General features: G+C 46.4%; 1 protein-coding gene across 1 annotated transcript in view; it reads right to left on the bottom strand.

Moving 5' to 3' along the window:
- FRMD4B (FERM domain containing 4B) overlaps positions 1–14,435 on the bottom strand; it is a 126,958-nt gene that overhangs the window by 67,040 nt on the left and 45,483 nt on the right. Inside the window, exons 2-3 of the mRNA XM_026074947.1 lie at positions 1,700–1,765; positions 535–629 (exon numbers count right to left, since the gene is read on the bottom strand). Coding sequence (XP_025930732.1) covers positions 535–629; positions 1,700–1,765 — 161 coding nt within the window. The remainder of the gene's footprint in view (positions 1–534; positions 630–1,699; positions 1,766–14,435) is intronic.

Here is a 14,435-nt window from a genome sequence, read left to right as displayed (position 1 = left end):
CACCACAATGTGGCTGCGACTGTGCAGCTATGGGAAAGGGAGGGTTATGCATTTAAAATTTGGTGCTGCTTTTACAGCTCTTTTGGGTAGTCTGCAAAATAGCTTGGACAGCTAGAAGTAATAGAGAAGCKAGAGGAAAGTTAAGGGGTTGTCTAACTTCATGCTTTGCTGCTGTAAGGGAAGTTAGCATTTAAGAGACTCATCAATAATGGATTTGAGACTAATGTGCAAAGCGATTCATTTCAAAAATATATGCAAATCCTCTTTTTGTTGTTATTAAAAGTGCAGAGTAGGAAAGCTGGGGGCATTTGCATGGGAAATAACTATTGAGTTCAATTTTTCAACCTTGTGAGACAAACATGAGAAGTAAAAGCATCAGGAAGATATACYAGAAATATTTTCTACTGTTTGAAACAAAAATCTTTCTTCTTTAAAAGAAGTCATCTTTCCATTATGCTGAGCTGCCACAGTGTCTGGGATAGGTTTCACACTGCAGTAATCTTACAGCTGTTTAAAATCAATTAATGTACTTACGTGTCATCTATAAACGTTATCCCAAAATACTCCTTTTCTTTCAGGTTAAAATGCGAGGCCACCAGGTCCAGTAACTCTCGAGACAAAAGTTTGGGCTATTGGAAGAATCAAAATCATTTAAATCATTTCAGTGCAGTCTTTTTCTTTATAATAAAAGTTCTCGCTGCAAACACTGATACAAAAGCGAAAACAGTCAAGCAGGTAAAAGCCTTGTTGTGTGATACTCAAGTGGTTGTGTAGGTGTCAGGGCAGCTGGATGGTGTGTCCCAACGGAGCCGCACCAGCCTTCAGAGCATGGAGAGGCAATTACGCTGTTAAGCCCCTACCTGAAGTGAATAGACTGACTGCTGCTTCCCCTTACTAAGGGAGAARGGCCTCAATTCAGGCTTTCCTGAACTTACAACAAGAGGGATTTCTCAGTTAAGGGGATACTGTGTTCTAGACAAATTAGTATTTTAGGTTCTGTCATGAGAATAAAACACACCCCACAATGCAGACTTTTCTGCCCTTCCAAATTACAAAAGCCACCACCACTGGAATGGTGCATTTGATACACGCTATGAATCTTAGAGAGCACAGATTTATTTTTATTTTTTTTTCAAAAGCCATGTAAACTCCAAACACAAAAAGGGAAATAATGTGAAACTAATAACAAATGTTGCCTCTTTTGTACCAATGCCCAAGTGAAATACTACTGTTAATGCAGGTCTGTGGAAGGGCTTACATGCATCTCTAGTAAGAGATACAACTTTTCTTCAAACATCRCTTACAGCTTTACCCAGCAATAGCATTGCTAACACGAACATGAGCAAGGGAACCTRGCCACAACTGTAAAAACTCTTCCTTTTTAGTAACCAAAGGGATAATGAGCAGCACACAGAGGCAGCAAAGTATTTAYGGATGTCTATGTGATTTAGAAGCTTAAATCTCCATGTGAGAAGTAACRTAAGCATTTAGAAATCCGTGGGACCTTGGAGTCCAAACACTTCTTCCTTCCTAAATGGGACTTGTGTACCGCTTAAGACTCCGGCTATGGTCAAAGCTCTAATAACTTGTTCAGGTCCCTAAAAGTGACACAGTTACGTGGAGCATTGCTAGAACAGATTGAAAGTCAGTCCTCCCTGGGCAAAGCTATGCTTCTGGTACCCGAAAGAGGGGTCTTTACCTGAACCAGCAGTTCCAACTTCCTGTCATCGAGGAGCTGAACCTGGCAGTGCCTGCCTTCAGTCATCTGAAAAGAGAGCRACAGCATGGTGAAGACAGGGAAGATGATCTGCCTTTGGGGTTGTTGCTTTAAAGCTTTAACAAGCTCTTGTTTGCACAGGACCACACGCGGCTCAGTGGCAAGGACAACGCTGTAGCGAGTGTTTAATCTGTGCCGATAACTGAATTGACTCTGCACAATAGCTAAGCGTCCTTCTCCAAGGACRTGGTCTAGGGAGCTGCTTCAGTGCGCTCAACTCCCATCAACTCCAAACTGTAATTAAGGGTGCTTAGCAGCTCTCCGGATCAGATAAAAGTGACATCAATGCTATCAGAGAGCTGCAGTTTGAGTTAGATTTTAATTTGAGGTTAAACCAGTTTGGCTAGTACTATCAGCCATAAGTGGCAGCAATGGCCTTTTGCTCTGGTGCTGCACAGAGACAAGCGAGGACCTAAGAAGTCTCCACCTACCCAACCATTCCTGCAGATGAATCAACCTAAACGCAGTCTGTTGACAGGTCCCGGTCTCTGTTCTAGATCGAGTCTACTGGCGCATTAAAAGTTCTCACTTGGATAACTTCTCACGAGTATTACAAGTCACTGCTTTGATAGGACTTTTATACATGTGTCTGCACGTACCAAGACAAATGCTTGAACTGAATGATTAAGGAGAGGATGAGATCTGCAGCTTCTGATACTGCTGGACTGCCTTGGTTCCATTTCATGCCACATTCGTCTACTGCAAACAATTTCTCTCTCCCTCTTCAAGAGCAGGACAACCCAGAAATAGCTGCACATTATGTCCTTTTAATATCTGTCCTTTGAAACATAATACATTTCCACAAAAGCTTTTACATTATTTAAAATCTCTTCTAATTCTGGGGGTCTCGCTGCCTTAGGCAGAGAACTAGCTTTGCAACTCTCCAAAGCCTAGAGCTACTAAAGGAAACCTGGCTTTTATATTTATTCTCACAGCCTCAGAGTAACTCATTTTCCTGACAGYACAAGTGTCTCGCAGGCCATAAATCCTGAGCTCTAAACAGAGGCTGAGGGTGGCTTGCTTAGATAGGGGCCCCCAAAGGAGTTGCACACCACCACGCACACAGCCGTTGCTGATTTCACACCCGGGTTGATTCCTGGGCAACCGTAACAATGCTGTGACCAGCAGAGCTACAGCCGTTCGCACCGGTGGAGGATCCGGCCCCAAATCCCCCTAGCCAGTTCTAGTACAACTGGAGAGACGCCTCCCTCGCTGCCCTGAGCGTCGCCCCCCTTTAACAGCACGGCTGCTTACAGGGCCAGGGCTGCGGAGACACAGCCTCTCCTGCGACCAGCCAGCCTACTTCAGCCACGAGAAGCCAAATTAACAAAGGTCTATCGTCACACTAACCGAGCTCATTTTGACTAAAACCCATCAGGATGCCCCCTCCAGAGCAGCTCTGCTAACAGATCAGAGAGGCAAACGTCTGCAAGCGTCCCTCCATCTCCTGCCCGGTTTTCTTTAGGGAAAGAAGGAGATACACTACCTGTAGCACCAAGACTAGCAAATTATGTCATTGCTAAACATACAGCATCACACCGCTCACCAGAATAGCGGCACCAGTAAAAGGACCGTTTGCAGAGCAAGTCCCAGCGAAAGAAATACCTCTTTTCCTTTCATTTCTTGCACTGCTGTGAATGCGAGTTTCTATCAGGAGATCTGACCGCAGGCCTGTTTGTTACCTGGAACTGAAGGTCTGCCACCGCATGTTCATAAATAAGTCACACGTTACCATCAATTAATCATTTCATCAACATACCCTTCAAGGTGGTGCATATTTCTGGCTCTGACATACTGTTACCAATCTGCCCCTGTTGCGAAGCGTCTGATCTAATAGTGTTTTTAAATCATCCTCCATCTGTTGCTCTGAGATAGCACAAGGGTTGCCATTATTTCATTGCTAGCTGCTTTAGCTTTCAMCCAGCAAAATCACATTAGTCACTTCTATTTTAATTGCCTCAGTTGTCCATTGTTAAGTAAAAGAGATTTCTATTATTAAAAAACCACATACACAAAGCATTTTGCTAAGGAGAAAAAGGTTGCTGGGAAGAATAAAACATAAAAGAAATACCAGCCATAATTTGTGCTTCTATTGTGCTATCCAAGGTAATYCCAAAGTACTTTAAAAGTAAAGTAAACCTCATGCCACCTCTGAAGATAGGCGAGATACAATTATCCCTGATTTTATCGATGAGAAAATTTAAGGACAGAGCAGAAGAGTCTACCTTTCAGAAGTGCCGAGCGCTCACAACTCTGCTCAAAGTCAGGAGAAGTCGCAGAGGCTCAGCACCTCGGAGGAACGCCGGGCCCTCGGCGACGCTCCCCACAGCACACGCGGGCAGCAAGTCAGCCCCGCGCAGTCCTGCCTGCATGGCGCAAAAGTCACACGCTCACTATGGGACTGGTTTTAAAACAAAACAGATGTTTTTGAAGCCCTTGCAATAGCCTGCACACAAAAACCAACCCTAATTTTCTTCCAGCAGCTAATTAAAAAAACACTTAAACTAATCCAGCTCCTGAAATTAAGCATTGCATCAGTATCTTGCTATAGATAATATTTAATACCTGAGACTCCATCTCAAAAGAAATCACACAGCTGCTTCCCAGACTACTAGAAAGTTAAACCAAAAAAGTTACAGAACATGCCAGCGCGTTCGGCGACAAAGCACAGCGAAACGTTGTTATTCTGGCAAATCTATTAGCTCCGTTGCTGCTCCCAGTCAGACCTTGCTGCCCCATGTCCATCACCCGATTTGCCTCCTACAGGAGGAGTCAGGGCGAGACGGCACATGTGCCGAGCTGCAGGGCTCTCTGGGGCTCCACAGCACCACCCCAAAGCTGCAGCCTTCCCCCGTGCTCTCCTGCCTGCACCCCAGAAGCCAGAGGTGCCTGTGTCAGTGGGACCACGCCAACCATGCCATCGCGGGAATGGTCTGTGTGTGGTGGGATGGGACATCAATGCCCATTAAACACGCGGTGCTGCCTCTGGTTCAGGGAATGAGGTGGGAGCCTGGAGCCCTTCCAGGGCACTGTGTGCACCCATCCATCTCCTCCACCTGACCCCTCCAGCCCCTGCATGCAAACGCTGCGGCAGGACCGGCTCACCGGACAGGCAAGCCCCTGCTAAGACGCTGTCTCAGCTGGGAGCGCAGGGCAGAGCTGCCGGCAACACGATGCAGGACTCGCTGCGTCACACCTGGGGGAACCCACCAGCTTGGCATTAGCAGGTTTCAGGCCCTAACCAAAACGGTGCCAACTGGGACAATCCAAACTTCTGCCCTTAGGTTCTCCTTGCAGCTGCAAGGCTTCAGCAACCAGCAACAGCCCCTTCTTCCTGCAGATAGGCAGCAGCTCACCCTAAGTGTCCCCACCCCATTCCTACTGGAGGAGAGCGCACTTCTCTTGGCTTTCGCCTTCCTTTCCAAGGCAATCAGGAGCAAATCACTTCAGCTGCTGTTGCAGAGACACAAGCCCATTGCTACAGGAGGAACCTCACCCAGAGAGGTCATCTCCAGGAGGCTCCTCACAGAGCTGCTCTGAAGCCCCCAAAGGCCTAGTTTAACCCCTCCAATGACACCAGCATGATTTAATAGCCACACATCCGCTTGCTAGGTCCGCTTCCTCCAGCTCTGTGAAAGGACCAGGATTTGGCTCCCCAGCCCTAAAAGAGCCCAGTGCTTGCTAATCTGAACAATATAATTGATTTTCTATTTAGCTGGAACAATCAATCACAAGATGAGCACAGCTGTCTGGCTCAGTTAAGAGGTAAGTAATACAGTCTTGAGATTATATATATCATCTATGTTTTCAGCTTATTCTCGTTGATTTTGCATTGTCTGTGCAAATGAACAATTTTGTTATATTTTTGCAACATGCACCCATGTTAGTCTTTTTAGCAGTTACTTTTAAAAGCCTATTAATGTTTAGCTAAAGTAGCAGCATAAAATTCATTAAATACCCCTATATCTCATCTCATTCTCCATAGGAAATTAGTGGAGCAACATAATGCAGAGCCTAATTTTTTTGGCTAAGCCATACTGAGATAGAGGGATGTTGCATTCTTATGGTTTCCAAGTCATCTGTATGCTCTGTGCACAAGTAACCAGCATAAACCAGGTTTATGCAACTAAAAATACAGAGAGGAATGAAAAGGAGAGGAAAACACTATCCAATGCAATGTGATGATATTACCGCCGTTCTGCAGGCCTCCTAACTTACAGGCAGGTAACGACAGCAAGCTTTCAGCAAGAAAGTGATTTATTCAGATTGCCAATAGAAAAGGAACGTAACAAGGGAGAAGGAACACAAAATTCCTGCAGAAAGCGAGCGTGTGAAAATTAAAGCATAGGGTGAGTTTGTAATTCTTACAGCAGGTTAAAATATTCAGAAGGGTTTCAGCGTAGCTGGGAGCTCTAATGAAATGAGAGGAAAAAGGCAAAGTTTTGTTTTGAATAAGTCTTGAAAACCTTCAGAGGCACCAGTCCAGGTTTCTATTCCTTTAATATCGTTCACTGAACAGCACTCAGTGAAAAGAGAAGGAAAATGCAGTTTTTCCTCCATCTCGCTTGTGACACAAAAATTAAGACAAATTCTCCACATAAAGTTACAGCAGCAGATTTTCCAAAACGTCAGTCCTTTAAAAGCTTACTTCTTGGCTACATAAACCAATTGCCTGTGATATCCTGAGCCTGAATGTTTATTTGGAAGAAAAACCCTGCAGGATATTTACGCTGTTTCTCTTCAGCAGTAACATCCTCCCTATCTGAAGCCAGTTGTTATACACAGTATTTTTAGACATCCACGTGTGTCATCAACTTAGGAAAAAATAAAAAATAAAAAAGTAATTTGATAGTGTGTAAACAGGAAATCTCCAAAAAAACTTGTGAGGAAAAAAAGAAAAAAAGGAGGCTGACAATAACATCTCCTGAAACGTGGTTTAGGAATGGGAAATTATGAAGGGTTCAGGTCAGAAGCAAAACCAAATGTGTTGCACTCCCTCCAGACCAGATGTCCTCTCTCCCAGAACTGGAGAAATTAGAGACCCATCCACGGCCAAACTAGCCATATTTGTCACCGACTCCTATTTTTATGGCTTTTTTGTTTTAAAATGGTCTGGAGTCTTCTCTACTAGGGAAAGCCAGAAAAAACCCTCGAACAACCCCATGGCCAAAGAGAGGATTTTAAATAAGCTTCGTATAATTTTGAGACAAAATTGGTAACTACTTCTACCATTGAAATGCTYGGTCTGTGCATGTGTCCCAGCTGCTCTCATTTGGGATGCGGCATGACGATTCGGGGCTTCAGCTACCTACAGACACAGATGCGCTGTACTGACGGACAAGCATGGCTTGCAGAGGGACAGCACGGGACCCAAAGGGTCTGCACCCAGGCCACTACACCCTGCCCTAAGCTTTGAGAAACACCAGTTCAGCATGGCACATCTTTAATATCCCAAACGCCACGTCCCTCTCCTGCCAGATCCTGCAGAGCCTTACAGATGGGGTGGCTGGATGCCCGCACACAGCCTATTTACTGCCATCTGCAAAGGGACATCCACAGGGTCCCCTCCAGCTTCAGCAGCTGACATCAAGGAGGCTTTTCTTGYGAGTCAAATGACTTACTTACAATAAATATTTTCAAGATTGAGGCTGAAGTTTGTCTACTGAGAAATCTCCTTGAAATAGAAAACCTTCCCCCACTTCTCTTCCTCTCAAAATAAATCCTTTTGCTCAGGCACAATTATAACTAAGTGCCCACAGGGGGGTTTCCAGGAAAATACCTGAATAATAGGGAATTTGGTCCCAGCTGCACAGCACTGTACATGTTATTTCCATAAGCTCCTCTCAAGGTAACCACATGAAGTTCAACTACACTGCCCAGGTGAATACGGTCCAGAAGATATTTTACACAGAGAAAATAAACTGCACAGATGCATAGGCTGATGAGCGATAAAAGGGACCCATTTTGATTAAATAAACAGCTAGCATACAAATCCTTAAACATGCGGTTTTAAAGGAGAGAAAGTAGACTGTGGTACGTCATTATGGCACGACTGTAAAAACTGGATCATTTACTCTTGAAACAGGCACATATTCTATGGTGGCTAAAGTAGTCAGAGAACTGAAAAAAATCTTAAGGGTAATGAAGAGCAAAGAGCAATATTCCCACTTGCTTGCGTTGTGGGGGGAAAGAGGGCAGAAATCCCAGTCCCTTGGTCTTTGGGCTAGTGATTCATACATATTAGTTAGTGTCTTGCAGGTGTATGAGCCCAGGAAAGAATCAAGGTAGTCCTTAAATGAGAATTTCATCTCAAAATTCCTAGAGCTGCAGTTAACTATAAACCTACAGCAGCAATTTCCTGCAAGGGGATTTTTCCAAACCTCTCTTCTGTAACTCATAAGGCTGTAAAGATTTTAAAGCTTACTGTCGAAGCCTGTAAACTGACCTCAGATTTTCATCAGCAATTAGAATAGGTTTTTCTTCCTCTTCAGTCATAAAGGCGTTTAGGATCAGGTCCTCAGCTGTATAAAATCAGCATTGCTTCACTGACTTCAATGCAACTGGACAGCTTTCATCTGGCCTGTGAACGTGCACTGGCTGATTAAAAAAAGAAATAAGATGCAAGCACGTAACGCACTATGGAGCTGCCCTAACTGGGCACATCTCACGTAAACAGCAGCACCAACCAGCCCCTCTGGAAGGAAGGAGCCTGTGTGCAGCTGAGGGGGGAAAAAAGCTGTAAAAAAAGTTATAACACTTTAAATGACCTCAGAGTTTCCTAGCGTGTCTTTTGGGAGCACAAAGCCTAGTCATGGTCCAACACTCAGGGAATCACTCAGAGCTTTACGAAATAACCCCAAAAATAACAAACAAGAGTTTGGTTTTATACCAGCATTTCTATGGAAACTTTTTAATAGATCCAAATAGGTCTTCAAAAACGCCTTGAAAAATACTACTTCTGAGCTCATTTGCAACCCATTGGTCCTCCCTAACACAGAAGGGGCAATCACCAGGTGTCCCGCAGCAGGAGGCACAGATGGGCAGGGGGAGTTTTGGGAACAGTCCACTCTCCCACCCCTGCCCGGGCTGTAACACTGGGGAAGGGAAACGCATCCCCCCGGCTTGCTTCTGCACCGCCTCCCCCAGCTGGTTTATGCATCCAGAACTCTTGCCTTCCTTGTGGGTCCTCAGCCACGTTATCCCATTCCCTGTACGTCCAGCCTCATCTTGTCATCCTCCTGTCCTCCTCCTTTGCCAGCGAGGGGTGCGAAGCAAAGACCCTCAAATGATGCCTCTTCTGTTTGGTTTGCCCAGCTGTGGCTCTGCAGCCTGAATCGCACGGACGTGATCAGCTTGACATGATCCTGCTCCCTTCAAAGGCAATGGCACAGCTTCCACCAGCTTCAAAGGGAACAGATCAGGTCTCCAGACCTGCTGCCTCTCCTTTCTAATCTTTAAACCATAACAGATCCTTTGGCTGAAGTCCTGGCTCCAATGCAGTCAATGAATTTTGCCATTAACTTTAATAGGGCCAAAATTTTGCCTTAAATCATTTGTTATCTTGCTATTAACCTTAACAGAAGCTAGTATCTGCTCAATGTTAAACAGCTTGCAATGCAGTGAAGCGGCCAGCTATTTCTTTCACTCTGTGCTACCAACACCTTGCTGGATTCGTCTCACCTCCCCAGGGCGATTCCCAGTGCGCACCCCGTCTTCGCCGTCACTGCACAGCCTGCCTTGGCAGCTCAGAAGGGAGGCCTGGCAGAAAATCCCCGTACAGAACTTCAGGGTTTCCCCACGCTTCTTGTCTCACAGAGCAGCTAGGCAGGGCCAGGTATTTGTTGAAGACCCATCTTCAAATATGACACTCACAGGAGTCATGTTTTAGGATGAGGACAGGCTGGAGAGAACTTACTTAAATGCAAGTTGGTACAAATGCCCCTTTGCTGATTATTTTCCATTGAAATCTTGGCTCTATTAAAGTTTGGCAAAGGGCTAGGGATAAAACATACTGCCTGGAACCGGAGGCCTAAAGGCTCTCTGGGTTGCATGGCACCTTCCTAAAATAGTCCCATGAACTGAAGATATGAAGAAAAAGTTGGCTCCTGCAGAGCATCAACTGACTTTCATGTAAGCCCCACCAGCTGAGCCAGTAAAAAAATCTGGCAAAGCAACAGCCCAAGTGTTCTCCCTCACTGCAGGCAACTGCTTTTTCAGGGCCAAGTGCCAATGCGCTTTCCATGCAATTCTCCTTTTCCCCATTTATTCTAGTGTTTCTCATTGCAGGGGATGGCAAATCTAAGGGACTCTTTCACTTGTATTTTATTCATCATCGTTGATTCCTACAGGACCACAGCCAAAGTTTGCTGCGGTCATTAGAAAGTTTCCACTAGTTTGAGCAACTTAAGGGACTTTAAACCTCTTCCCCCTTTCCCAAAACGCTCAAATGTGAAAGGCATCAAAATGATGAGCACATTGTGATGAAAAAAAGTGACAAATGAAAACCCAAGGAACAAATGAAACCAGTCATCCTCAAAATGATAAATACAGTACTCCAACCATGAGATAAAGCCTACTCTGCCAACAGCAAAATACAAAAGGGAGAGATGCTGCTTCTTGGCCTCTATCAGGAGCATACTATATAAAAAACGATCCCCTCTGCCCCCCTGCAAGGCAATACTGCAGCTTGGCTACATTTCCTGTTGCTACAGATCAGTTTCACAAACTTGTTGTATTTCTGTCCTTGCTGCTGCCTGTAACCATGCAGCTTCTGCCCGAGTTCCTTCACAAGTGTGCGTGCCAAGAGGTATTTGCACGCACTACTTGTGCAACACTGCATTTAAGAGCGCGCTTGCAGATGCTGAAATGCTGTTACCAATAGATGCTAAAACCCTCTGAGAGGGGAAGAGGTTAATGGTCTTCTTGAAGGAGCAGCCCACTATTGCAGAAGCATCCTCCTTGATTTAAATAAAGGTGTCTCACATTCAAAACAAGTGTTTCTCAAATAGCTTATGTCATTCCACTGCTGTTGATGTTTCCGTTCTTACAGCTTTTCACTGTATTTAGAACAAGAATAGAGACAGGCAACTTATACACAGGCCTCAAAACTCTACAGTTAATCCTAAAAATCAGGAAAATTAATAGGAAGCAATCAGTGCAAATCTGCCCTAAATATCAAGTCAATGAAATACTTCATAGAACATCTGCTTTCCTTGGCAGAACACGGCTAATAAATTAGTGTCCGTTAGAGGCATGCTTATCACATACAACACGGAGACACACAGTAATCAGGTCATTACCATGCACGAGCCCGTGGCAGTGTTTTGTTCCAGTGAGATCTCCTGGGAACTCGGGGGGAAAAGATCTTGTGAAATCAGAGAGCTCTTGCAACAATACTAAGGGAGGCCGCAGAGCGAACGCAGTCAGCCTGCTGGAGACAGCAGCATCCTCTCCCCTGGAAGAGGCGATAACCACTGGTGCCCGAACACRGAGAGCACGGTGGAGGCTCAGCCACACCGTGGGGCAGGAAGAGACGTCTGCAGCCCTGCAATGGATCCTGATCTTTGCTCCTAAATCATGAGCTCCTGGGCAAATCGGTTAACCCCCTGGCTCCTAGGTCAAGTCTTTGTAAAACACAGTATATGTTCTGCTGCTCTTCAAAGCACTTCATATCACCGCTGACTTTTCATTTGTACATCTCCATGTGCGTTTCAAACAAAGAAACAATCATCTCTGTGTTAGGTGCAACCAAAAGGACAGGGCCAAATCCTGTCCTCCACCCACGTCTAGAACAAGCTCTTCTCTGAGGCACATCTCTCGCTAACTGGGGGCTGCAGCCCAGGCAACTTCCAGTATCGCTTTTCTACAAACGTGGGGAATAACATGCTTTTCCTTTGGTTCAGCATTACCTTGGGCTCTCTGCAGCTGCACTCCTTTCCGGGACAGCTTCACACACATAGCTTCTCCCCCACGTTCCTCCCACCCCTGTTCCCTCCACAGCAGCTTTCCCATCCTCAGGGGCATCTCACATCCCGGCCTTCCCTTCATCCCTCGCTTCGATCCCCCTGCTCCGTCACGGCCCTCGCACCCAGCTCGTTCCCTCCGCACCCCCTTCTCCTCCACGCTGCCTACCCTCGCTTCACAGCCGCTCTCCTGCTTGGCAGCTGCCCCTCAGGAACCTAGACACGGCCTTGAACAGACATTAGGTAAGCAGGACGTAAAAGCTATACTGCAAGCCCATCTGAACTGCCTTTAAATGCTTTAACAAAAGAAAAAAAGCAAAGGAGAAGTAAATAAAACAAGACGACCCTGAACTCCTAAGCTCTTTGGAATAAGTCAAAATGTTAGTCTGTTAGCCATGCTCAGCGCTGCTGAAGGGCGTTTGAGGCTAGATCGGTCGAGATGAGCAAGCACCTTGCCAGCCACTGAAATGGTTTTGACAGTTTTGGACTGCTCCACGCTCCACTTTTAAAGCAAAACAAGCACTTCTGATCAAAGGCGCTTTCTCAACGGCCGTTAATGAGCTCCATGTGCACTTCTGCGTCTTCGGTGCCAACCTTTTCATGAGATTTTTTGCAGGGGGGGGAGAGAGGGGTGGGGATCTCACTGATGAGACGTTTAATAGTTGCACACTGAAAGGAGCTTCTGTACCAGGCACTGACTGCCTTTGCTCATGACTTATGAATTTGTGCTTTGTTCAGTTTAAATCATATCTCAGAGCAGCCTATAACGGTTATATCTGAAAACGCATTTTCTCTGTAATCAGAAATTACAGACCTGGTCTCCAGCTGCAGCAGCAAAGTTAGCAGAGCCTAGCTTGGATTTAGCACTTTCCTAAAGCAGCCAAGACAGCCCTTGCTACAAAGGCAGGAAAAAGCAGCTGTAAATGCTGAGAGTTAAACAAACCACCCCTTATCACCACGCTGGTGTGCAGAAGACGCAAAGAAATTTATGGACTGATCTTTCAGAAAAAGAAGTTTTGGTCTGCACTACACAAGCACCCCCAAAAGCAAACTCCCTTTGCTCTCTGTTGTTTGCACGCCGCCTTCCCTCCTGTAACCACAGCTCCATAGCACTGCGTTATGTTTAAGTTGGRGCACAACGCAACAGCAGTGAACAGCATTATCTGCCGCTGGTAAGCACCAGAAAGTAAAATGCAGCCTCTTACCTCCAAGCCACACGCCCCGGCAGCTTGAAAAGACTGGAGAAACCCAAGAAGTACACAAAGAGTGCATGTACTAAGCCTTTGTATTTTCTGTACATTCGAGCTGGGGAAGAAAGGAGACACGATCCTGGACCTCTTCCGTTGCCATATAATCTCAAGGAAGTGACCTTAGCGTTTGTTGCTTTGATTACGGATTCAGAAACAAAAGCCCTTCCAGCATGAGTCAGGGGACACAAGATGTTGAAAAGTGATTGTTAAAAACGGGGGGAGGGAGAAGCTGGAAAAGCATTACTTTTTTTTAATATTAACCCCTTTATTATGAAACCAAATTGAGTGGAAAAGCAACAAATACTGCTCGAAGGCATAACACGAGGAGCCGGCCCCGGGCAGCAAGGCACCTCTCTGCGGGACCGCGGGCTCCCCGCCAGGCCCCCGTGCCGCTGCCCTCAGCCAAGGCCCCCACGCGAACAACTATTTACTTGTTCGGAGCTGTCAGCGCCCCTCCGGCTCTTCCGCATCCCAGCGCGGGGGACAGAAGGGGCCTTTATAGCAAAACTTGACGCAGCTCTAAAACTTCAATCCGTCTTCGCTGCCTGGGCCCGTGCCCGGGGGCCCAGCCCTGGGGCATCCGCAGCGCCACGGAGGAGGCTCAACTCCTACCGCTCAGACTTCCCCATCCAGCAGCGCCTGGAAGCCGAGAAGCAGCAATATGCTGGAAGAGGATTAAAGAGACACTGATCTCACTGGTAAATGAGGATAAACGGGTAAATGAGGATACACAGAGCCTGCTGGCTAGGTGCACCAGCAGCAGCCTAGAGCCAGGTCTCCTGGAGCTTCTGAGGCCACCTGGACCCTGGCCGTGTGCGGGGTGCCCTGAGTGTCCGCTGCCCCGGCCCGGCTGGCCACCAAAGCAGGCTCCCAGGAGGTGCTCAGCTGCTTCTCACCAGTAGCTCAAGAAAACATTTCACAGAAACGGATCTACAATTTCAGAAGTATCAGTGTTTTCCAACTCAACAGGTTTCAGCAGATTATACTCCCCGAGCCAGCTAAAATAACATGTGGCAATGGGAGCAAATATCCTATGTGTGCTTCCTGGTAGCCCCTTGCTCCCCTGGCATCTCCAGCAGCAGAAAGCAGAGCGTGTTGCTGCGACGGGCACCGCCAGGCAGAACATCTCCCTGGATTCCCAGGCTCCTTCTCCAAAGCACGCCTCCACTGCCTCTGACTGCGGCTAGTTCACACTGGGCAGTTCTTGGAGGAAGCTGGGATTGCAGATAGCAAATATACACCCTCGGCATTCACTCTGAATTCATTCTGGAGTCAGGGTTGCTCTCTGGGGCAGCAGTTCGTTGCTGGTGGAAATACAGGAACAAATCGTCTAGCTGCTCTCCCACTGCTCCCTTTACAGTACTGTTTTCTGTGTGCAAAACATCGAATTTTACTTCAAATACGTTCAAGCTCCAGTCCTTGATTTCTCCCATTCTAGCACGTCAA

Source organism: Apteryx rowi, unplaced genomic scaffold (genome assembly GCF_003343035.1).
Source record: "Apteryx rowi isolate R43461 unplaced genomic scaffold, aptRow1 scaffold_4, whole genome shotgun sequence".
NCBI lineage: Eukaryota > Metazoa > Chordata > Aves > Apterygiformes > Apterygidae > Apteryx > Apteryx rowi.
This window is presented reverse-complemented; position numbering and strand designations above follow the sequence as displayed.